The sequence below is a fragment of the Chironomus tepperi genome, unplaced genomic scaffold, assembly GCF_022539635.2.
Source record: "Chironomus tepperi strain 1889 unplaced genomic scaffold, CSIRO-AGI_Ctep_v1 contig_310, whole genome shotgun sequence".
Lineage (NCBI taxonomy): Eukaryota > Metazoa > Arthropoda > Insecta > Diptera > Chironomidae > Chironomus > Chironomus tepperi.
Window position 1 is genome coordinate 186,919 of NW_027226432.1, and position 27,132 is coordinate 214,050.

A 27,132-nucleotide genomic window follows, 5' to 3' on the forward strand; every position below is an offset into this window, starting at 1 on the left:
AGAGACAATTTCGAAAAATTCTCTTTCGACTTTTCGAACTTCAATTTGAATTCGTAGTTGGCCGTTATTTTCATGCGTGTACAAATTTCTTGTTTGATTTATGGAATTCAATGTTAACTGTAATTAAATGAAGATTAATAACTCGGGACACTACAAAGTATTGAATATGTCAGGAAATAGCTATGATTTAATAAAACAAAGGAGAAAATAGCTTTGGGAGGTTTAAAATTGATTCAAAAATCAAATTTATGTCAACATTGGAAAATTTCATCAAAAAGGCATGAACTGTAAGTTATTCATATATTTAAGCAACTAAACAAAGATATAGATTTGATGACTTGACGTCAATAATCATCCAGTTAGGGATTTGTTAAGATTAATCAAGTTTTTCTTTATTTTAGTCCAAAAATTTCATTTGTTTACAAAAAGTTGACAAGAAATTTCAAATTTTCAAAAGCCGATGGGGTTTTAATCTTCTAACATTCCTAATTAGCAGCCGCTTCTCGAACACTTGCCATGCTCATTATCCACTTTTAGGTGTCCGTAGTTGTAAATGACAAAGGAACACGAGGGTGGCCAAAGAATTTTTGGAAGGAAGCTGTTGTAAGAGACATTGCAGCACTTGGTATTGACAATTGGCAGAGGACAGCTGATCTGTACGGTCAGTGAAGTAAGTAAACTTCGTCTCCGTATTAGCAGTAGCACGTGAAGTTGCACTGATTGAACCATGACCGCTGATCTCAGCGTTTTACACGGTGGAGTATGCAGTACATTGAATTGTATTGCTCAGACTTTAGACACAAGTCTTTAGATTCAGAGGCAGTTCTGTAAAATAAAGGATCCTGAAAAACCAAAAATTAATAACAAGGATTTCATGCGTCAAAACTACGTCACATCGTCATTACACCATATGACACTTTAGAAGTCATAGGACGTTCGAGACATATTTAGTGCCGTTCAATCTAGATTAGATTAGTAATAAATAATAAACAAAAATAGAAAATAATGTCGATAAGAGCAGTCATGCTCATTTGCAGCGATTATCATCTGCATTATCACCAAAACGTACGTGACGAAAATCAGCATGCAGAACTAGCTGAAAAGTATGACAAAAAAAGACAAGACATTTTTTTAAAGATTCAAATATATATTTTTATTATTTTCATTTCTCGTTATATTGCATATATCTGTTTTTTGAAAGTAAATTACATTTACACAAGGTGATTCCGAATCAGTGATTCATTAGCATCAGCATGCAAAGAAAATTTTATCAACTGCAACTCGGCTGATTCATTGATCTGTTCTGGTTGACATGTGACAATGTTACTGATTCATTTAGGTATTTTATGTGTGGCTGATTCAAAAAATGAACATTTTGTGTCTAATTTTGTAGATTTCTTCAGCAGCAAAAAAGGAGATTTATTGGAAAAAGAATTTGAATAAATATCATTTCAACAAGTTTAAATAGTTATATTCTGCTACTTATTTCCTGTTTCTTTTCATTCTCATCAATTTTTATATTTTTTCTTGTTAAATATATTTTTTTTTCTTATTAAATCTTTTGAGTTTAATAAGTCTTTAAAGCAACATTAGTTATTCTGTTCATTTGTGATTATGATTTTCTTTTTTTTTTTTAAATTAATTAGCTAAGTCGAGGAAAATAAGAAGTTTTTTTTTGGGGGTTTTTGAGCTAATGACGTCAATTGATGATTGGAATCTGATTCTTTTAAATGACTCGAACTGTGCAACTTGTTCATTAAGTCATCGCGACGTCAGATTTTGACCTAATTTTATAAACAAAAAGAGCATTCGCCGCCTTGTGTTGCACGGGTGAGCTTGCATAAGATCGACAGCATATTGAATTTTGACACTTTAAGGTTCCGTCATTTCAATTTGATAGAATTTATGGAGAATTAAGCTGAATTATCTGGCATGTCTTAAAATTGAATGTTCTGACTATTGAGGGTGTTCCTCTCAATTTCAGATTTTTCAGCCAGATTTATTATGTCTCGTGAGAAGCCGTCTCCACAAAAATGTTATAAAATGTGGAGTTCACTTTTTTGTGCCTTGTTTCCAATGAAAGCTCTTTTTTGATGTCCTGGATCCCTAAAGTCGTACAAACTTTGTTTCCAGTTCATGACAATTATCATGTCTACGAGTGTATTGAAACATATAAGTCAACGAGCTTAAAATTTTTTATGTACTTAGTATCATGACAAAGGAGGCAAGTCTATCAAAATCTATCAAAAATACGATAACAGGCCGACTTGACTTTGAAATGGTGGCCGAATCCTGTCCCTTTGAATCATTTAAACCGAATCCGACAGCAAGTTAGAGTCACGTTGGCCGAAGGCTGGATTTTTGATCGATTAACGGACTTTTGTTATTTGAATACTATTTTTGACGAAACTTTTTAACGAAAAAACCGTTATGTTTTTGAAAAAAAAAATAGTCAAATTCAAATATTTTTTGACAGTTGAACATTTTTGAATTTTACTTTGTCGTTATTTCCAGTTTTTTCAATTTTAAAATGAATTTTGTCCATTTACTTCATCCTTACAACTTTGATCTTTTTTGATCTTGAAGTTTGATCTTCAACGAGTCTCGTAGTTATTCTCAAATTCCTCAATCCTCAACATCATTTGCAAACCAACCCCCCATTCCAAAGTTTTGGTATCAGTAGCCTAAAGCATTTATTCACATTATTCTTAGCGCATTTTTGAAACTTGTTTTCAAAAAGGTAGCTTAATAAGACACTTTGTTCGTTCGTCTGTTCGTTCGTTCGGGCTAGGTTCTTATCTCAGCAATTAGACATCGTAGAGGGCTCAGGTTTGTTTTATTAGCTCCGTGTTATTGTTTTATTGCGGGCAAATGCATTTAAAAGTTTCAAATCAAAGCATAAATACTATAATTAACAACTTTTCATTTTCATATACAACAACAACAAAAACAACAACACGTTTTTTCATTGTTTTACAGTGTTTTTCAATGTTTGTCGATGTTTTTACAGTGTTTACTGAACAATGTTTGAATTTTTTTTGACCGTTATGAGGTTTGAATTATGAAAATCCGTTAAATGATGAAGTTCTTAAATTTGTGGAAGTTTTATATGGATCTTGTTTTCAAGATCTGAAATTGACCTGGATCTTACTGGATCTTGGTTTTTAGGTCTAAAAGTGATCTGTATCTTACTGGATCTTGGTTTTTAGGTCTGGAAGTGAACTGGATCTTGTGTTTTAGTTCTGGAAGTGAACTGGATCTTACTGGATCTCGTTTTGTAGATCTAGAAGTGACTAAGTTATTAATCAATTACTGATCGCTGGGACAAAAATGCGCTTAAGTCCCTCGATCAATAACACGAGGACTTTTGTAATTTTTTTTAATTCCATTTTTTTTTCTTTATCATGTGCGCCAACTTAATCAATTAGCCTTGTGAATTTCCTTTTTAAATCTCATCAAATTAACTTCCTTTTCGAGAGATTCATTGCTTCTCACACTCACACACATGCCCATATGTCAGAGATGAAATAAAAATAATATATATAAAACTTATAGCAATGAATATAAAATATCAGTTAAGTCATCACCTCTTTTAATTACAAAATCCTACGTTTGATTGCTTTCAAAATTCTAACTAATTAGCCATTCTTAAAGTTTTATTTTGTTGCTTGCTTGCTTTTGAGTTCTTTGTTGACTTGAAAAAAAAATTAAGATTTCTTAAGCGATGAAACTGGGAAAATTTTAAAAGGAGATGAAGACTTGTTGGAATTGAGAGGGGATTTTTTTTGAAATAGGATCCCTAACAGACAATGAACATGCTCACCTAAATGAATGTGTACTCAATCAATATAATTGAACATGATCAATTTTGTGAGCATGACCATGCTCCTTGTCTAATAGAGGATGTATTTTGGTGAATCATGAGTAGTGAGGATGAATGATTTAATGATAATAAGTTAGATGATTGGATGAAATATGACTGAATTTTCTGGTTTTATTCTACTTAGAGTTGCTGACTAAGTGCTTGGAACTGGACGTCTAACAAAGGTCCTACTAGGGTTCGTTCAAAATTGCAGTCCTGCCAACTTGAACAAACTGTAAGGTACAGTACAAAGCCATGGTCCTACGCATCTAAAATGTAGGCCTACTGCTTTACACCGAACCTTAGATCCTGCTCATGCCTTCACTTAGACAGTAACCTAATTACATTCTAACCAACAGCTTTAATCCTCACTCTTAACAGACAATGTAATTGAGTATACTCATAAGCATGAGCTCGTTGTCTGGTCGGCAGAGTTCGAAGTCGACACAGATTTTGTACAGAAAAGTCGACTTGAGTCAACATGACTTCATATTAAATTTGAGTCAACTTCGAGTTCTGCTGTTCGAGCACCTAGGTTGATCAACCATATCCAAATCCAAAACACAAATTCTCTCAATTCCAATTCCTTTTCATCACCAAGTAATTCAATAATAATAAAAAGTCCAACTGTTACAATAAATTCCATCCAAGACATACCAATGCACTCATTAAACCAGAACAGTTCTTCTTATTTTTTGTTCGAGATATTTAACAGAATTAACAGCTTAATGGATAAATAGTCCGTAATTTGTGCTAAAAAGTTAAACATCTGATGGCTATAAATCCAGTTTTCAAGTGCAAGTTTAAGAACGATTTTTAAATAAATTCTTGCGTATATAGTCAATGTAATTGAGTACAGTCATTCTTGAATGAAATCATATGTAGACATTGTTTATATATTTAATTATACACAATTGTGAGAGAAAAAAAAAGACTAAAATATATTTATAAATAAAAACTCATTTACTATAAAAATGACACACATATGGTAAACAGCATAAAATCAAATACATAAATAAATTAAGCATTTTTAAATAGAATAGAATGGGAATAGGATATAACATACAAATAGATTTTATTATTTTTTTTTTGATTAAACAAATTATTAATTTTTTTTTTTATTTTAAAAAAAGAAATTTTTTATTCATCTCCTTTAAAGTAGAGAGTTGGGGATGAACATTTTCTTTGTTTTTCAGACTCAATATTTTCACGCACACACAATAATTCTTCAATAATTCAATTTTATATACTTTTTTTTTAGAAAAATATTCATCTTTTAGTTTTATTTTACATAAGAATTTACGATGCAATCAGTTTTTCTTTTTGGAGTGGATGTGCTGATTCTGTTTTTTTATCTATTGCATTATTTTGGACTCAATAATCTTGTCAATTTTAGCGGTCTTTTTTCAAATTGAACCGGTTCAACGTTAAATTTTTTGAAAAATTTTCAGTCGTTATTTTTTAAATATATTTTGACCGTTACATTTTAAATATCTTTAACCGTTATTTTTTAAATATTTTTCGACCGTTACTTTTTAAATATTTTTTGACCGTTATTCTTTAAATAAATATTGATCGTTACTTTTTAAATATATTTTAGCCGTTATTTTTAAAATTCAGAATTATTCAATTTGACCGTTCATTATTGAGCACCCAAAGCTGACCAGAATCATAAATAAAGTTTAAGAGCCAACTCCACATCCATAGCAGTTTCTAATTTGCAAGAAGAAAAGATTTAACATAAAAATTGTAGATTTTATTTAGCGTAAGATATGATTACAAGAAGATAATTTTCTATAAGTTTTTCTTTCGTTATCTTAGATAAGTGTTTAAGCTTACAAACTGTTAAGATTTCAGGATTCAATATTTTATTATTCTATATCAACAACTTTTTTTTATTCTCTTATGAATTAATTCATTTTTTTGATTTCCTTCAATAAATAATTTTTTTTTTGTTTTATATCTTCATAATTCCTTGTTTTTGTAGCCAATAAATAATAATGGAAGTGAAAAAACAAGAAAAAACAAAAGACTTTAGTCGTCATAAGGGAGTGTCACTAGCTTACGTTTTAATATCATGTTACTCATGTTATGCTTCTTCTTTTTATAAGAATAAATTTTTTTTGTCATATAATGGAATAATTAATAAATTTCCTATAGACTTCAATCAAATAAATAATGAGAATTTTTTCATATTATTTAGCTATACATACTTGTAATCATTATTAAGATTCAATTCAATGTCACTTAGATTGAAAGTTAGATTTTTTTTGGTATAGGATGGATTTTAATCTGTTTAAGGTACGGATCTTTTGTAGGTAAAATTTCCAAATTTCCTTCCATTTTTTTAAACTCGTTCTTAGATGTTTATAATTTAATATAAATTAATTTTTTTGGCAATTGTTTTTCGACACCTAAAATGATAACGAAATTGTATCAGTACTCAGCGGATATAACATTTAAATTTCTAACGGTTTTTGAGAATTTGAATTTTTAACGAAAAGTTCAAAAATTTCTTTAATCTTTCAAATTTCGAAAAACCGTTATAAATTTTGGACGATTCTCCATGATACTTACATATGACATGTTTTGAGTGTCTCAGCACATTTGGAGCACGCACTATGTCCACATAAAAATGCAACATTCCTCCTTCGTTCCATACATATTCCACACGAATGTGTCTCCTCAATTTCTAATATTTTACTTTCTAAATATCTTAAACGATCGGCTGACGGTTGTCTTTGATTCTCTTTTGGAAGAAGTAGTTTACCATTCATGGCGTAACGTTTGTCAATGACTATTTGGCATGATAAACATTTCTTCATTCTCATTCCACAATCTTCACAGGTTATTTGATGACCACATGGATCGAATGTAACTAAAAGACAAATCTCATTACATACAATGCATTCTTGTGGTGCTTGAAGTTGTGGCTTTCCATTATATGGTTGCGGTGTTGGATAGCTTTTCTGTTGTTGTTTACGACTTATATGTTTTGACGACATTGGAAGTGGCGGTGATTGACTTGTATTTCTATTTGGCGAATTAGATAATGTATCTAGACTGTTAATTATTGATGTATTGGAAGATGTTGTTGGCTCTGCATGTGGCAAAGGCGGTGACGTTGTATGATTCCTTGGAAGATTACGGATTTCTGTATTTAATTTCTTTTCGTCTTCAGTTGACGATGTTGTGGCTGTTGATGGAGGTGGCGTTGGAACATCTCTCGATATATTATTATTATTATTTATATTATTATTATTTGTTGTTGTTATTTGACGATTTCGTCTTGCTGGTGTTGGCGGATTTGATGAATTATTTGTCGCGCTTATTGTTGTTGATGAATTACAATTAGCCAAAGATGAACTTCCACCACTATTATCTTGTTCAATAGTACTTATTGTGGCGGCTGCTGTTATTGATGGATCTTGTGGAGATAAATTCATCACTTCAATATTATTATAAAGTTCGGTCATTTCTCTTGATTGATTGCAATCATTACTACTGCTTGCATTACTATTTGCTGGTACAATACGTTTCTTCTCATACGTTAAAATCAGGTCACGAAGTTCGGGTTCAGGTATCCAATCGAAAATTCTTGCACCTTTATAGTTTGGTTCCATTTTACATCCTTCTTGTGCAAGGTAACATAATAGCGTATACATTAAACGATGTTCTTGAATATGACTTAATTGTTGATAAATTTCGTAAATCTTTGGTGCTTCTTGTTGTGGCACTTCTTGTATGAGATTAGCTTTCTTAATTATGGTTAAATGCATTGCATTATCGCCATCTTCGTCCTTTGCCAATATATCACATCCTAATTCGACTAGTTTCTCAACTGCCGCCGAATGTCCTTGACTTACCGCCTGAAAGTAATGAATCAAAATCGAAAATTCAAGAATTAATAAAAAATTCTTAAATTGAGAATAAATCCGATGGATTAAAATTAATCCTTGGATTAGAAAATGGCACTTACCAGTAAGAAAGGCGTTTGACGTCTATCATTTCGTATATCAATATCAGCTTGACCCTCTTTAACTAAAACTTCACAAACTTGACTATGTCCATTTAAAGCTGCTAAATGTAATGCCGAAAAGCCATCATCCTTTTTAACATCGACTAACTGTCTCGCAAGTTGAAGGATACGACGTGCTGCAAACTATTACAAAAAATTGAATTTTTAATTAAATTGAATTTGCAGATGGAAAAATCGAATACTAAAATAAAACTTACGACATTTCCTTTCAATGATGCATGATGAAGACAATTGAAGCCTCGCTTATTGCGAATTGTCAAGTCTAACGATGGTACGTTACATAAAAGCTCAACTACTTCGGAATTTTCCTTTCCAATTGCGTCATGTAAAGCTGAGTCGCCTGAAATATTTTTATTACATTTTTATTAAACAGACTTTTTATGATAAATATGTAGGAGGGCATTTAAAAGAATATTGATTTGATGCACGACTTGTCAGGCATCAGCAAAAATTTTAACGGTTTTACAAAATTCAAACCAAGAGTTCAATTTTTGAACTTGAATTTTTTTAAATTTAAATTTAACAGTTTTTACTCATGTTAGCAAGAATCGAGAAATCGGTAAGTACAAATTGTTTTTAAGAAGAAAATGAAAAACAAAGAAAGCTCCCCCTTCTCGAGCAAAAAAGCAATAAAGCTTAAAGAAAAAGAGTCGAAAAAGAAATTTTTCAATCAAAGGGATATTTACCATAAGAATCTTGAAGATTCACATCAGCATTAAATTCCAATAAAACTCGCACACAGTGCGGAGGTTTTTTATGTGCAGAAATGTGAAGTGCTGTACAGTGACTGGCATTAAGAACATTTATATTTGCTCCATGTTGTAAAAGAATTTTCATTATTTCTGGTTGATTGCCAAAGGCGGCATAGTGAAGTACAGAGTCTCCTTCCTTATCTACAATATTTACATTTGCAGCAACTGATAAGAGATATTCAACTAGCGCTTTATGTCCTTGATGTGCTGCAACTTGTAAGCACGTCTTACCGCCGCTCATAACATCAACTTGATCCGGATTTGCACTGTTTATGGAGTTGAATAATAAGTTATAAATATAGGACATGCATTGTTTCATATTTTATGTATGCATCTATTGTTATTTACCCTAAATAATGTTGAACATATTCCAATTTTCCTTGTGCAGCCTCACGTACAAGCTTATCAGCAGCCGATGTGCCAGATAATCCTTGTAAAGGCATAAGAACATGATCAGTACGTTGATGACTTAAATCCATCATACTATTTGATCTCTCAGCTGCTGTTGCTATTGGTGAACGTTCTAATTTAACACATTTTGGATTTAATGTCCATGCGACACCGTCATCAAGTTGTGTAACTCTCAAATCACCATCAGCATAAATTTTAACGACTTTACATGTTTTACCGAGTGCATTTCGCATTGTCTCAACCCACTCGCCGTGACCTTTTTGAAATTGTTGCACCTTACAAGCATCACTTATGATTGTAACTAAATCGCCCACATGAAAACTGAAAACTTTTACAAGTGCAGCTGGATGAAATGTCCATCGATTGGAACAGCCCTCGTATTGTACTCTAATTAATTTAATAGGAAATGTGTTATTGATACGTCAATAAAGAAGAAAATAGACTTCCGACAACTTACCTAATATCACCTTTCTCAGTTATTCTATGAACAGTTCCAATTTTACTAAGAAACTCAGCCATTCTCGGATTCCATCCTCCATGTCCTTGTTGCAATCTCATAAGACTCTCTTTATCTAAACATACTCGTACACGATCGCCAACATAAAACGTTGGCCTCGTCGCCTGTATAACAGGCTGCTGCTCGTCACGTTGCCCTAATATCGGCATGTGATCTTTATAATAATATCCTCCTACGGCCGGTACAACGTACTTTAAATCAACGTTGCCTTTATGACCTGTGAATGAAAGGAGTATTGTGTCATTATTTGAGTTCATTTGTGGATTTATGAGGATGAAGTTCAGAAATGTTGATTATTTCAAATATTTTTTGACCGTTATTTTTGAAAAGAAATTTTCTCACCTAATCTATAAACATTTGTTGATCCTGATGCCCAGGAAACATTGGCTACACTCCGACAAGATTCATTATCCCATCCACGAATTTCCATTACACGTCCTGTTTTACCTTCACCACCATCCTGTTGTCCCCATTCCCAATCGCTATATAATGTGACATAATAAATAAATGATTCATAATTAACATTTTGCTTGAAGGTAGAATAATAATAATGTGGGGTGGAAAAGGAATAAATCACTTCAGGATTGTATGTGATATAATTAAAATTTAATTATGTGAAAAAGATCTAATAATGTTAATAAATTATAATCAATTAACTTACGGTCCACGGACAACTTTTGCATTCACAAATATGCCTTTAAGTTGTATACGAACGGAACCAGCGCGCGGAGGAACACGAACACTAGAATATGAGGAATAATAAGTAGAATTAATTCAATCAATTTCTCGTTGCTATGAATCATAAAAAAAAAGAAATATTGTCGCATACCCAACAGAATTTGATGTCTGATATCGCACAAATGAATGCTCTAAATTATGAACATCATTTCCATAGCAATGAGCACACAAGTCAAAATTGGCACATTCAGCACAACGGAAGAGTATTCCTGCTATTCCAGCCTTTTTGCATCCGTCACAAATTATATTTGGATGACGTACGCCAATCTGTGCATTATCAATAACTATAAGATCGTATTGACCTTGATATCCAACTCGGTAGTTTGTGCTGAAAATAGGAATTGATAAAAATTAGTCGTTAAAATTCTAAATTTTGATTTTCGTTAAGATTCAAATTTATGAATTCCGTTATATTTCAAAATTTTGAGATTCCTTAAGATTCAAATTTTTGAAAGCCGTTATTTTTTAAAAATTTAAATATTAATATTTTATTTTAATTTGACACTTACCGATGACCCGAATCCCAATTAACGACTACTGTCTTCTCCGGCGAATGTGTTGAACCCGATCGACCAACTTCACACAATGTTCCAACGTGACCTTCACCTCCGTCTATAAAAACACATTAATTAAATGAGAACAAATTAAAAATAATATTGAAATTGAATTCGTTTATGATCTTTACACGGCTATTGCCTCGGGACTATTTGAGGAAGAAAATCTTTATTTTGAGCTGTTTTTAAAAGCCAGATTTAATTAAGCAGATTCCGTAATTAAATCAAAATTTCCACTTTGTATTTAAAGCCAAAAAAATCTACTATTTCGTGTGTACAGTCTGACTACAAAAACGTTATTGCTATGTATTTATTTATTTCTTTGAATCAGACACAGACATAATCCGTTGGTGATGTAAACAGTCAAGAATTTCTTAACATAAACCTTTATTTTTGAGTTTATTTTTATTATATATTTTTCAAAAATGAATTAACATTACTTTTAGCCTCTATCAAGTAATGTCTATCTTTCCGCTTCTGAACAATAAATAGTCATAATTTATTTATCATGGACATTGAATTAGGCGATAAGCAATCATTAGCAGTATTAATGTATTTTTTTCATATTATTTAAGTTTTTTATTATTGTTTATTAAAAGACCTCTCACTTTTTGTTGTGTTGCACGCCGCAATAATTTGGAGCAGGTTGAAACCACATTGATTCGGAAGTTCAATAACTATGTAAAGGCATGCTATAAATTATTATTAAAGTAGCTGAGTAATAAACAATATTTTCATTGCAAATTGAGTTTCTTGAACGCATTTTCATTGCTGTTTCGTGCAGCTATGACTTTGAAGGATTGGAATTGAAGCTTTTGGAAGCAATAAAGTCTACAATGTTGCTTGATATTTAGATTGAGGATTCTTGAAGTCAAGAAGACAGAATTGATTTGACGTAAATATTACTGGAATTTCCAGGACATTAATTCGTGTGTAGGAATTCGGAACTATAAAAATTTTTAAGGTTAGAGTGCAATTTTTGGGAATTTTTTGGAACTTATTCTTTTTCTTCGAGAATTAAACAGATTTTGAACTTTATACTCTTAAAGATAAAGAGTATCTTGACTGAGATTTAACGTGCATGTATTCTGTCTGTTAAGAATTCAGGAGTAGTTGCTTTGACGACAAGAAATGTTGTTTTCCTGACGGCGAAATGACAGCTGTTTTTGACGACGAAAATTGAAATGTATGCTCTATATTGGACACAGTAGATCAATTGAATGATACAGTAAATGTTAATCCATATTATCTAATATGGCATGCTTTATGCTACATTTTTGATTTACAAGACCATTATCTATTAGTTCTCAATAAAATAAAGGACAAGCCATCAGAATAGCATAAGAACAACATCTTGTGGTCTGCATCAACCACAGAATCTCCCCTTCTTAGTTCATAATTCTCTCCCTAGACATATCACACCCCCAACAATAAATACCAAAAAACTTATCTCAGTACAATAAAAACATCATCAGAACACTTATAGACAGCAAATAGCCTTCAGTAAAAAGAGACAAAGATCAGATGTCATCTTGATTCAAATGATAGACTGGTATTGATATTGACTGTTGGATATAGAGAACAAAATGATTGCCAAGGTCAATAGCTCTACATTTTTGGGGAAATCCTGCAGTGAAACTGGTGAGTTCATCGAAAATGTATGCATGAGGTTAACTGTGCGTGGAGATTTATAAGAGTTTTTAGAAAATGCATTGAGATTTATGATATTGAGATTCTTAAAAGTAGAGATCGAAATCGAACCGAATCCAAACTGCACAGCTTGTTTGATATCGGTCACTGTTACGTCAATGTTTTAATGGAAAGACGTTAAATTGCCCCGACGGCATCGAAACCCGTAATGGACTAAAATTGATCCATTTCTACAGTGAAAATTGCGGTTCGCTGCAGAGTTGCATAACATGCATCTGTGACAGGCAAAACCGTTCAAGTTCTTGATAATTTGTATGATTTTTTATTAAAAAATGATCAAGAATTTGTACGGTTTTTGTATGTCACAGATGCCTGTTTTGCAACTCTAGTTCGCTGCATTGTGTCGCTCAGGGAATCAACTTGTTCATTCAAAATCACAGTAGACTTGGAGCTCTGCTTAAAACATTTTACAAAAGTATGAACCACAAATGTATCTATTTTATGCTTCCGATTTCCAAAAGTGATCAAAACCACAAATGTATTCTTAATTTAGACCAAATCTATACATAACTCATCGACAATTAGACTAAGTGCACATAGCCAACAATTTATCGATTGAATTATAAAGCACAATTTAAAGCACTTTAACAGCCGTCCCAAAAAAATAAAGAAGATAAGCAATTCTGTGATAATAAAGTTAATTTGTGTGTGAAAATCAATAAATCCATTTACCACGTTACAATTGAATGCCTCTTTGAGGATACTCAAGCACCGAATAATAAAAACTCAATCAAGCAAGTCAATTGCGAATACAAAAAAAGCTTCCCCTCCTCGAACAGCCGAAAAAGAAGTCACACACACACAAAATTATTTCTCTTTACCCGCAAAATTTCCATCATAATCAATAAACCATGAAAATAATAATAAAAAATCAGCTTGAAGCAGCCAGATTTCTATTTTTATATGTACCAAGCATGTACACATTGTATATCTTTTTGCACTAAACGCTTAGTGTACTCATGCTTCCATTAGAGTCAAGTGCAATTTCCTATAAAAAGCAATTCTACATTCGTCTTTCTGTTCCTCCTATTGTTTCTCACTAACAATGCATCTTTCTAGATTATTTATTTTAAAGCTTTTCATGTTGCTTCTTTTATTCTGGGTTCCGTACACAAACAAGAAGGAAGAAATTATTTGACGTTCGAAAAGTGATGCATTTTTAATGTCAAATTGCATGTGTTTACCATAAAAAAATCGCATTTTCTTTTCTTTAAATAGATGAAAAATAGTTTTTATTGAGAGAGAAAATCGAGAGACATTTTGTCATCTTATGGATGTGAAATGAATTGAGATTGTTGTAGATATCGATCGCAGCTTTCGTCTCGGCATTTTATAAAGCATTGGTTGACGACTTGCGTTTTGCGGGATGTCTGCTTCATATAGGAGGATATTATGTTATGTGCTATGATTGTTTAAGAAGGATATTGAGTTATCAAGCATGATTAAGCTTACTTAGACGGTAAAATAGCGTATTGAAAGATGCTATCGATAGCGGTGGTATTGCACGGAAGTATGTGATAGAGCTTGATTCAGATGACATCATGGTCATGAATCACAATTGCCCGAACTGTACACAGCGTTCACTAGGCGGTGTCTTATTAATGGAAATACGCAAAATTACTCTGACGAGACTATGACGACTGATTTTGAATAATTTTTACAGCGAAATCAAAGATTCACTGCGTTGTTTACTACTAGGATTAATGTGTACGGACAACAAAGTAAGTAAGCTTAAATTTAAGGCAATTGATGTGTTTGAAGCTCTCTAACTTTCTTTTCATGCACTTTCAGCTTCGTTATACCCAAAAAGAATCAAATGACACTCAGTTTCAATCCCTAGACCTCATACAATAAACAAAACCCAGTCAAATGTCCCATAAACCTCAAAATGTTAAGAACAACTGCATCACATCTTAAAAACAATCAATAACAAATTAAAATGAATTTTTTTGTAATAACAATATTATAGATTGTAATCAAGGCTATTAAACAATGATTTTTATTGCTCATTATGACTTCATCAATTTGTTACAAAAAAATCATTTAAATGCAAAAAAATTGAGGTTTCCATTTTTGTGGACGTAATGAATCAGCTCGAACAGAAGCAACAAATTATTTTTGCATAAATTCAAATCAAATTAATGATTAATTAAAGATTCCTTCAATTGTGGCATGCTAGAAATCTTTTTTTGATTTGTTAGACTATCAATTAGTTAGTCTTGTAAGGTTATAGATCATTGTCACTTGATAGATTTTTGCAACAAATTGATTTGACGATTTGATATTTTTTTTAACAAGCATTCTAGAAGTCATTAATTAGAATCACGAACTCAGTCAAAGAACGCAGACATAACAAGTATTTCAAGGATACACGATTGCTGGTCTATTAAGCTAGCTTAGTGTATTTGAGTACTTGGACATAGATTTTACTGTAAATTACTGATCTGAGCTTTTGTGGACGCTACTTAGAAATAGTTAAAGACCGATTGTTATTAGATTTAAGCAATGTGACATTTAATGTTTCATAACTTTAGGAACGGGATGGAAATTATAGGATTTGTGCACTTAATTCCATGAATTAATCATAATACAGCTTTGGTAGATTTTTAAAATTATAGACTCAAAACTCCAACTTTTTGTGGCATATCTGCCCATTTTTAAAACAGACAGACAAGCTTATAATCAATAAAGCTATAGCACTGCAATGCTTTTTTCCTCAAAAGGCCAAATCACAAGCATTTAATATAAAGGATCGGAAACTCGTTAAATTTCCAGCTGTGTGCATACTACACAGAATGTAGAGCAATAGGATAATATCATCACATCCAGCTGTCTTCTTATGTCAGTATTAATATAACAATTTCCAAAGCAGACATGTAAATAGAAGTGACTGGATTTAGAATGTTCAGGATATTGTGACTGTCGTGTGGTAATAATAAGTTAGGTTAAATTCCTTTATGCGGCTGTTTATTTTTCTAAAATTAACAAGGGAAAATTTTCATTGTTTTAATCAGATTTACCACAAATCCGTATCTATCTTAGTCATAGAATCTAGAATTCGACTTTTTTGGGCTCAGCAGCTTAAGCGTGAGTGATACGTGAGTAATTTACATGCAGCTCCTACTGCAATCTATATTAAAAGCGCTAAAAAAGACCGAACAATACTCTATGCATGTGTAGCTCCAATAAATCAAGAATTTCTCAAATCTTCTCAAAACAATCATCATTATAGCTAAAAATATCTCAATTCAGATGTGTGAAATTGGATAAAAGTTTACAAAACATGATCTAAATTCACAAAATATATCAATTCTTGAAAAGCGAAAGAATTTTCATGCTTGAGAACAGCCTAATTTGGTGATCTATGTCACTGAAGTTCATTACACCACAAAATTCATAAAATTTCTCATTCTAGCATCAGCACAGACTCATTTGCACTCTATTTTACTTAGGAAATTGAATGAAATCGTCTAATGAATGAAATGAGTCATGTAAAAGCAATTTCGGATCTTGAATCATAGTAATCTAAATTTCCTTCTATTTCCTGTAGTTTCATCTAGAATTTAATTCAATCATTGATAACTTAGATGCTAGCATACATCATGGAAATGACAATATCCTCGTTAAATGATCCTATGTCAATTCTGTCAACCATAAAAATTTCGATTTACGAATTTAATGAAATGCAGTTGAGTCGAACTAGGAAGAGATAATCTTAATGACATTTTTGTTGGTATGTTCTATGTTATAGTGGAAAATTGATTTTCGAGCATTTAGTATTGCAGGGTTATAGTCAAGGATTCGTTTAGTTTAAAAAATGACTAATCAATCCTAGTTAGTAGTTCCGCTTTATATAGAGTCAATTCGTTAATGACTTATAACAATTTAGATGCAGAATGGGAAGATGCCAGAACGGACAAAATTACGTTAGAACTAGTTATTTATTAACTGGGCATTAACTTGCCATCAATTAGTTATAACGTGTTTTTGTCTACTCGGAATGTTTTCGAAGAGCTATTCCAATCAGACAACTAGCTAGTTACTTTAGTCTTTGTCTAGTTCAGTGTTGTCTATACTTTCTTTTGCATTGCACATCTTGGTGGTATGCCACAACCAAAACTACACACCACATGTGGTACAATGACATTTGCAATAAATTACGACAGTACACTAGTATACGTCTGCTCATAGTTCGCACTACACTGATCTAGTTACAAGAAGGGCTATCCCAATCCAGATGTTATTAGTTCTTTTACTCAAGCGACATACTGTGCCGTCGTATGACAGTTGTTCGACTGTCGTCATGACGTTGTAATGAATGTCATTGTTATGATTTACCGCTTAGGGATCACTTAGACTAGAAAAAGTCATCTAGTTGGTCATCACTATGGTTCAGATTCTTTTCTTTGATACAGGAGTGACTAAGTTAGACCTCTAAGAGACTAGGTCTAAATATTCATTTATTTAATCCACATCATTTTCAAACGATCTCCTTCCTTCCAATGCTAAAATAAATTTATACAGATTTTACCACTTTGCCTTGATTTAATGATTTAAATGCAACCAAAAAAAGCTTAATTTCGACAAGATTCGTTTCACTCAAAATTTTTTTTTTTCTCCAAATTATGCGAATTAATTAATATAAAAATAATCGTAAAATGAAATTAAAAATAAAAAGTAGAATTAAATATGTTGAAGAACTGTATCTTCAGTTTTATGAACCTTTCATACATAAACTTCACGCTTTTTAATCTAGTAACAGATGAAAATTTTCGTCTGATTTGCTGAACAATATGTACAAAAAAAAAATAGTTGAATTATGCTTTGTATACAGCGCACTTTCTTCATATTTAGAGTTATGACTGCTTAACATTCCACTCGCAAAAATATTGTTTCTGCCTTTTTGCGTTTATTTGAGTTAATCGGCAAGTTACTTTAGATAATTCTATGGATGACTCACATGAGAAATTTTAATTGCTAACCATTAACTGCCTGCTTGATTGATATAGACAAAAAATACACAAAATAATGTTTTTTAAGCACAACGCACTTCCAATGAAAAGGAAAAACACAAAAAAAATTCCACAAAAAATTTACAATTTTCAAGAAAAATCGAAAGTAAAGAAAATTACGCTAATAATTTAAAATAAAACAAGAAAAAAAATTGTAATTTTTTCTCTCTTTTTTTTTCTTTCCACACGTCTTCAATCGGAGATATACAAAATAGTACTAAGCGGTTTTACTGTGTGCTCAACATTGCTGTTAATTTTACTCCAGCCACAAAACAAAAAAAAAAAAAAACTCAGACAAAAACAACAAAAAGTAAAAAATATAAAATAAAATAAAAACATTTGAAGGCAATAACCCGAGATGCACAGTGCGGTGAGCTGGATTTTGAAAAGAAGGGCTTTGATTTTTTGGTATAGATTGTAAAAATTTAGAGGAATTTTGTGGAATTTTCATAAAAAAAAATTTTCTAATCGCTCTGCTGAATCCTGCTGTCCTGAACCCCCGACGTCATGGAACCATCAAGGCAACTTCACGCCTTATCGTTGGCACGACGACGTTGCGTTGCCCTACCGAACATATGATCTTGATCGTCACATATAGAAATGTTGCCACTACGACGACGAGGCGACAGTATACTTAGAGCCAAGTGGCGAAAACAACCAAATTTATCCAGTGGCTGCCACGAGCTGCTGACTGCCGCCTCATCGTCGCGATGGCAACATTTCAATATGTGCCAACCAGGAATGTGTTTGGTAGAATAACGCAACGTCGTCGTGTCGACAGTAAGACGCGAAGTTGCCATGATGGTTTCATGACACGGGGTGTTCAGGATGGACATTCAGCAGAGCGGATTATAGTCAAATCATCCAACAAATTCTATAATTTCCTAGATTAAATATGTGTCGATCCGGATTGTGTTACTCGGGATTGAATTAAAACAAAAAAATGTAATAAAAATTCATTTAATTTTCTCTCTTATGCCTTTATATGTATGTGAAATGAAAAATATGGTTTCATATTTTGATTTCCGAGATTTTTTTTTCCTCTTAGTAGAAAACTCATTTTTTTGATATCATAAAAAAAGAGTTGCTTGCATTATTTCTTTGTTAGTCATACTGAGTCATGTGCACATTATATATAGAACATATCGAAATGAGACTGAGAGTGAGAATGAGAAAACTGGAAATCAAGGAATCACGTCTAGATGTATTTTTATCTTAATTAATTATTTTTACACTGTGTGTATGTCGTGGCGACATGAACAGAAAAATTTATTTTTTTCACATACTCGCACGAAATGATTCAGTTTGGATTGAGCAATTGAAGCGCAATCTTTGTTCAATCGTAGAAACTTTTATATGAATTATGATGCATTTATGAAGGAAAATAATAAGAAATTTTTGAATTTTTTTGTAGAGGTAATGATTATTGAGAAATTAATATATGCGGTCATTAGCCTTTGAGGTATAGCACTTGAAGTATCATTAATGGCTGAAGTGGATGTGTTGGCATTTTGACTGGAAAGTTGTCAGGTTTGATCAGAATTGGGAGGACTTTGGGAGTTCTGGACTATTTCAGTGTAGGCGTCTCTATATTGGAGACCTGCCAACTCTGGGTTCGAACCCAGCTGAATGCTCGTAGCCTAAGTTTTAGTAATTTGGTGTTCGTTTTTACTGACAAAGCTATGCAACTTAGTTGATGATCATGTATGTCCTTTTACTTCACTATCAAATTTTTTAATTTTGTTCCGCGAAACTTTTGAATCTAACGCAATTACTAGCCAAAGTTCGCAAACTAATTAAGTTGTTAATTGCCTTGCTGAACCAATCTTAACAAATAGATGAAGCTCAATGTCCCAATCTAACCTTCTCGCTTTAAAGGCCGTCCATCCAAACTACATTGTGGAACGAAGTCAAACAAGGCTTTGGTAAATACAGAGTGTGTTATATTAGCAAGCTGATAACTCTAATTACAAGCTAACAGAACCAATGAGACAACTGAACATGTCGACTCAAACTCCGGCACTAAACCGTGACTCTGAAGACCAAGTCAGAGTTAATCGGGAACTTGAGCTTGCTAGCAAATGTAAAGTTTAAAATTACATACGAATCTCATTCAATTTTTAGTGAACCGAAGCGAGTTCAAGTCAGCAAACAGGTTCTCTATAACATGAGTCACAGCATACAAAGTTGAACAATTCAAACTAACAAATTTCTAATTTAATAAATATTTGTTAACATAAATATTTGATCAAACTGTCAAGTTCGAGTCATTATTTCATTATCAACTAGCAACCCACAACTATTATCAAGCAGCAGAAAATAATAATATACATTAAGCTATAAGAAAAACCTCATTATTGTTATTATCAACAGTACTTCCCACATCATGTTCAACAACAAAGTGAACAAAATGAACAGAACTAACCGCATTTCTAAAGGAAAATATTACACTAGAATTTTCATCTCTTTATGCCACGCAAAAGTTTTAAAGATTTTTCCATTTTCACATGTTTTTTACATTATTCCGAGTGGAAAAATAGAACAATTTTTTTAAAAAGAAAAAATGAAAATGAATGAAATACATTAGGGGGCATATATATCAGGTATGGGTGCGGCACAATCTCATAAGTAGTATTAGAAACATCAATAAAAAAATATGAGTGAGCGAGCATTTACCCGGAAGTTTGCATCACATAATCTACCCTATGAGACAACAACTGGCAAAGTACACGTTTATGTTGTATGTTCTTTTCTATTTCTTTCTTCTTCATTTCTTGCACCATATTTCCTTCTTCATATAAATTTGTTGTTAAGTATTCTACATACATATGTGTACCGATGACGCTGATGATGATAGTGATGAATGACTTTTTTCAAGTTTTTTCTGTTTTCGGTACAAGATGAGAAAATAAGGGACGAGACGCGTGCCTCTAAAAGAATTCTATAACTTCGTCGCCTTCACAACATCACAAATAAAAAATCATGTGTTTGTGTGTGATAAAAATGGGTATTGACGTGCACTTCTAAATAAAATATTTTAACTCGTATACGATTCGCTGTTTTGGAGGATGTTTCTAAAAATGAGAATGAGTCTCTTTCTGTTTTTGGTCTTACTGTCTGTAATGAACTTTATTTGTCATTAGCAATGTTAGAATAGTTTTCAAAATAAATCTAGCCCCAGGCCCTAATATATTCGGTTTTAATCTGGCACCATGCCAGAATTATGGCGGTCTGGTGCCAGATTTTGGATCGATTACTCGACTTGTGTTTTTCGGAGCTTAATGCCTGATTCCGTTTGAATCTGGCATCATGCATTAATTATGACGGATCGATTAGCCGATTTGCGCTGTTCGAAGCTTCAAGCCGGATTCAGCTTTAATCTGGCATCATACAAGATTCATGGCGGCATGGTGCCAGATTTTCGTGAATATATATCGAATTCGGTTTCAATGAAGCAACATGTCAGAATCATGAATCGACTCGTTATTTTATTACTATTAATGAGTTTAGACAGAATGGTCTGATTCACAAAATGAAGATTCCAAAAAGAACTCCACTGTTCATTTTTGAAGATCATAATTAAGAAACGGCTCCTAACCTAAACTCTGCAACAGAAAAATGCGCTCTTCAATCACAAACCTGATCACATTCATTACCACTTATTTTTGGAAGGCCTATATAACAATATTTTTTAAAGAGCTCCTGAGGCAGTCGCCGTCGAAATAAAAGGGAACGGAAAAAAAATAAAATAATTTTCGCTCTTTTCCTTTATGATATACACGACATTCCATAACATGTCTCTTTAGCATTCCTCTATTATTCTTCTCAGAATGAGATGAGAAATGAGAACATTAAAATGATATAATGCTTGCCTTATCCATTCACGATTCATTGCTTTAATATTCTCTTTCTCTCTTTGCTTCCTATATATAAAAATTCTAATGAACAGAATGAATCAGATACGGCTAGTAGTAAGATTCTAATGCTGACTTGGGAGGAATAACTTTAAAGTTTTTTTTTTGTGCCTTCATAACATTTGTTTACTGAATATTTAATGAGAAAAACATGTTTTGGCACATGACTAATGAGAAAAAACTGATTTGATTATTTTAATAACTTTAAAGCATTTCATTGAAGAATTTAGCGAGCTCATGCATGAATATAGTTCAAATTACGACGATTATATCAGATTTCATAGTAATTTTTTTCAAAACAACATTTTTTTCCCATTCACAAATAAATTCAGTATCAGCAAAAAGCCGGTTTACTGTGGATTATAAATTATTTCTTATCAAAATCTTGTCACATCATTTGCATCTATTCTTGAATTTCCTACTAAAATATTGCGAAGTTTATTGAAGAATGATGAGGATTAAGCGCATTTTAGAAAGGATAACAATAGAATTAAGTGTTGAAGTAAACAAAATTGACATGATTCAAATGCAAATTAGATCATCAATAAACAAATTTGAAGATTATTTGAACAAATAATATATTACGTTCAAAACGGTTGTGTGTATTGTCTGATAAGCATATTTGTCATGCAAATTGTATGTATGATGGATTTTAGGGGTGATATCAGTGATGTTAGGGAGTGTTCTGGAATGACGTAACGCTAAAAATTGCGTTTTAAACCCTGACAGGCAAAGAGCATGCTTAAATGCTACCATAATGCCATTACGGTACTAAAAAAGTATGCTCATTGTGTTTTGGTTAAAGCTTTGTAGCAAAATCATGAACCAAATTCAAACTTCGTGAGCCTGTTCGTAACAATATTTTAACGACCCCACCCTCTCTTAGCATTACTACAGAGATGAAAGAATATCTGCTTAAAGTGGGGACAGATATTTGTTTAAAGTAGAGCTCAAAATCGACTCGAATTTTCTATTAAGTCAAGTCGACTCGAGTCAACTTTTCCATACAAAATGCGAATAAACTTCAAGCTCTACTTTAAACAGATTCAGATGAAAACATTACAGAGCCATCAACAAAATCAGATGTAATACCTTTTCATGTAACCTAAGCTCTACATAGAAACATGGTTACCGAAAGTAAGTAAGTATTTCGACGAACTCTATTTGAACCTTTTTAATACAAACAATACTTGAATGATGCTAATTAGAAAACAACGTTCTGGTGCTTCACTTTTTTTGGGATGATTTCATAGAATCATTCAGAAGTTTTAAAGTAATTTTGACTCATGAAGTCAGAAATAAAATAGTTTTAAACGGAATCGTCACTTATCTACAACATAATGCCACCCCAACAACAATATCAACAAGAAAACATATTCAAAATAATGTGAAAAAGTTATAGACAAGTAACAATGTCAACACCAGATTAAAAGTTTGTTTACCTAGACCGGAAGAAAAATAATGCACCCCTCTTGAAATAATAAAAATACCCAAAAATTGGATATAAAAATAGGAATTTCATCGAGCAATTAAAATTAATTCTGATAATCCCAAAGAGAATTTCACTTGAAATTAAACATAAATCTCATTTAAGCGAGTCATCGACAAAAAGATGAAGGATTTCTTTTGAATCATATACAGCCAAAGAGAAACTGAATGACAAAAACCCACATCAACTCTTAATAAGTCGCATGATATACACGCGAAAGATTCACATTCATGGAAATTCCCTGATCATTTCGTCGAAGTACTGAGACATCCAATAAGTGACGTTGACACCGAATGAAGAAAATAACATTGTTTATCTCGAAAAAAGAGAACTTTTTTTTTGTATTTCCTCAGGCTTCCGCAAACACACTTTTTATCCTCCTTCTCCCTCACACTTTCTCAATGACGAAGTCTGATTTTCAACATTCATGTTCAAGAAAAAAGAAAAAAAGAAAATAATATTCTAAAAATAATCAACATGATGCTCTTTTCAACTCACAGCAGTAAGCTAAACGATAATATTGTTAAAGTTTTAAATAAAATGTGCGATCTGCACTCATATTTTTAACTGTGTTACGAGCATTTCACACTCTATAATCGAAGAATTTTATTTGTTTGAAAAAGAAAAAAATTGAGGTTTATTAATTCTTGGCTATTTCCTAGACTCGAATGAGTTTAAGTAAGGAGTAAGCATTTAAATTGTAATATTTTGTATAATAAGTAGCATGGCAACGAGCGTAAAAATTGAAAACGGAAATAAAAATTTTTTTATTTTGTTGTGTGAGCCTCGTAAACTCATTCATTCATACCTTCCCTCTTGAGAATGTTTTTCCTCGACATTATATGGGGAAGTGGAAAAAAGACAGACGTTTTATGTCATATTTATAATATAAATTACGATCAACCCCAAAATGTCTGTTATGTTTATAACAAAACCCAGAAATGTGTGTAGAAGAAAATTTGATTGTTCACAGATTTAACTCTCATAACGATAAATGACCATCATATACACAAAGGGCATCAACGAGAATTATTGGAAAAATTGTTTAGCGGTTCTCAAAATTTCGAAATTTGTGTTTTTGAATGACTATAATTCGAAGGTTTTACGACTGTTATTAAATTGAATAATTTTGGTTCTTTTACGGACCATGGATGTTACTTGAATTGTTACAGTCATGAAATTACAACACTCATTACGAATGACAACGTCAATTCTGGTGTCTTAATGTTCAGAATTAAACATCAGCATCCTAACTAAAATTGAAACTAATGCTAGATAATTCGATACTCTCCTATCGAATCAAATTACCAGAAAACCCTAAAAACATACTGTAACCGCCACATAACACAATTTCGCCAAAGACCCAAAAACAATATCACTTTAACTGTCAATTTAATACCTTTATTAACACGCGCAAAAGTGAAAATAAAATATGAAAAAAGCTATATATTGATAACAGCATAGTAGAAAGTGTACTTCAAGAAATAGCCCCGTACATACATATATATAAATAACGCTTCGTTGGCTAATCAAAAGCATGTCAGTATGTATCTTACCTTGATTTTGCCAAATCCAATCAGGCCCTCGAACAACACGTATGCCTGGCGCAATCATTCTTTTCTTTCCTTCCTCTGTTTCAGCTATATTTTACTATTTACACTTTAGAAATTTTATCACTGTCACGTACAGCTCTGCTTATGTGTTCCTTTATTTTTTTTGCTCTCCTTTTTTCTCACTTTTCTTTTATTCCTAAAAGATTTTATGTTATTTATTAGATATTATTTCTATTTCGTACTCATTTATACACTGTAATAGTTGAAAATTCTTTACAATTGTCTTTCTTTCTTCTAATTTTCTGAGAGAATAATTCACTGACAATCATTACAATGTTTCACAACACCACAATTATTGTATTTTGAAGGGAAACACACGAAAAGTTCTCATTTGAATAATTCTCTTATTTTTTTCTTGTTCCTCTATGATTATTATTTTTCGTCTGTCCACTTCTGATACTTGTTTTAAATGATTTTCTTTTATTCTCCTTTCGATCCACACTTTTTCTTCTCTTGTTTGATAAAAACACTAGACAAAAAAAATCAATGAATGAAATAAAAAAGAATCTACGACGATAATAGACTCATGTCATTTAAATTGCTGTACGGTGATCATCATTCTAAAATGGAAATGAATTGGAAAAGAACAAGGAAAGAAGATTAGAATATTTTTATTTTATTTTAAATACAATCAATTAATTTAAAGTCATTGAATCAAAACGAAAATGGAATCACGAACGTAGAGGAAGGTAAATGGGGTTAAAGTGTCACCGAAGGCGGATGATTAAGGCGCATTGTGAATAAAAGAAGTCTTTTTCTTTTGTTGAAGAGGTTTTAATTAAATTATTAACGGGATTGGTAATGCTTAAAAGGCTGCCAATTAAATTAAATTGGCATCGGAATTGGTCAATGATTCTTCAACGAAAGATCTATGAATTTAACGGTTTTTGAATTTAAATTAATTGAACTTCAGATGAAGTCTATTAAAATTTCTACAAAATCTAACGTATTTATTAATTTTGAATAATTCAACTTTCAGATGAACTGAACGAAAATGAACTTAGAGTTTACTGAACAGCTTTTTGAACTTCAATTTAGTTCAAAATTTCAAATTCAAATCACGCAAGTCAAACTGACCGCAATAACGACTCCAAAATTGACCATAGCTTAGACTACTGCATTAAAAAGCCATTGTTCGGAATGGCTAAAATGGATTTATATAGGAAATACTCATGAGACGACCTAATAATATTATGACACGATGACTCAGACAATCGATTTATTCAGACGAAAGGCGTTACGATAAAAAATAATATAAATAAATAAAATAAGTGTACAATGAAACTGCGTATATGCAAAATAATAGTGCCGATAAATAAAATAATCCTCATTCATCGTAGTTAACGAAAAAGCGAGCAGAAAAAAAATAAAATTCTATAAAAATGATCTCGTAAGCGGTTAATTCAAACTAAAATAGAATGAAAAATATATTTAAATTGTGTCGAGACTGATTGGCATTATTCATCGCGAGTAAGCGCGCGGAATATCCATAAGTTTGTCAAAGTTCATTCATGAAAAAATTGTAAAAAAGAGCGAGAGAGGAAAAGACATGGAAAGGAACAACTAAATAATGTGAATGTTGTGTTTCAGCCCATGATTTTTTTGTAATAAATCAATATCACAAGTGTGTGTGAATAGAAATTTGCAAGCAGCTATCGACTATGAAAAAATATGGAAATTCCTGGACTCATTCATTCAATTCAAGCCTTAACAAGACGAGTGCTTTATAATAACTAAAAATAAATAAATGTCCGTTCTGTATGAAAAAAAGGTATAAGTTTGCATAGATAGGCAGAAATAAAAGTTATTCTTCTTTCTTCACTTTTTTAAGCACACAAATGTGCTCAATTTTTTTTAAAATATCCAGCCTACGTAAGTAAGAAAAATTTTCATTTTTTTAGCACTTTCGAGCACTTTTTGGATATGCCTTACACTTTTAAACACCATAATTCACATATTTCATGAGAATAGATGTCTTAATTAATCAATATAACTCACTTTTATAACTCTTTTTATGCATACGAATCTTATTTGGGCGATTTTTTCTTCGTACTCATTTTTTCAGCCAGTTCACATACATTTAATACAATATAAAAATCTCGATTCTTTTTTTCTCTTTTTTTTAGCTTAGCGCAAGCAGATATTTTAATATTTTTAATCAATTCACGTCACTTTTCATCTTAATTTTACCTAAAACGTATTAATTAGCACTTTATATCCACACTACATCGTTTTTTAATGCTTTCACTAGCACTTATCACTGGTTAATTCCATTTTTTATGAATTTAGTGTTTCAGTGTTTTTAAAATTAAAAAATCCAGAACGGGGCGACTACTAGGACTAATAAAAATATAGTTAATGCCCCGCTTTTAGAGAATTTTTATCATATAATTCTACTCATTTGTCTGTCTGCCAAAAGTTATACTTAATTAATTTAAGCAATTCAAATACGCAATTAAAGTAAGCTATTTTGATAATAATTGTGTAAATTATAATTTATTGTTTTCATCATTTTTGCAGG

General features: G+C 31.9%; 1 protein-coding gene across 2 annotated transcripts; it reads right to left on the reverse strand.

The window, feature by feature from the left end:
* Positions 1 to 1,373: 1,373 nt before the first annotated feature.
* mib2 (mind bomb 2) lies at positions 1,374 to 26,937 on the reverse strand. Of its 2 annotated transcripts, none has more exons than XM_070643492.1 (13): positions 26,802 to 26,937; positions 24,555 to 25,080; positions 10,829 to 10,931; positions 10,411 to 10,647; positions 10,243 to 10,323; positions 9,924 to 10,063; positions 9,522 to 9,798; positions 9,002 to 9,451; positions 8,588 to 8,919; positions 8,099 to 8,241; positions 7,842 to 8,024; positions 6,440 to 7,731; positions 1,374 to 6,276 (listed from the first exon to the last, which is right to left on the reverse strand). In XM_070643492.1, exons 2-13 carry the CDS (start codon positions 24,610 to 24,612, stop codon positions 6,237 to 6,239), a joined length of 3,336 nt encoding a protein of 1,111 aa, XP_070499593.1. In that variant the 5' UTR covers positions 24,613 to 25,080; positions 26,802 to 26,937; the 3' UTR covers positions 1,374 to 6,236. The 2 variants fall into 2 exon arrangements, with proteins under 2 accessions (XP_070499593.1, XP_070499592.1); XM_070643491.1 differs by having other exon boundaries at positions 24,555 to 25,171; positions 26,610 to 26,937.
* Positions 26,938 to 27,132: the final 195 nt, after the last annotated feature.

Coding starts and splice junctions, on each gene's coding strand:
- mib2 (XM_070643492.1), bottom strand. CDS start 24,612: ATGATTGCGCCAGGCATACGTGTTGTTCGAGGGCCTGATTGGATTTGG. Junction 10,324..10,410: donor CAGACATCAAATTCTGTTGG/GTATGCGACAAT, acceptor CTCATATTCTAG/TGTTCGTGTTCCTCCGCGCG. Junction 8,920..9,001: donor TATGTTCAACATTATTTAGG/GTAAATAACAAT, acceptor CTCCATAAACAG/TGCAAATCCGGATCAAGTTG.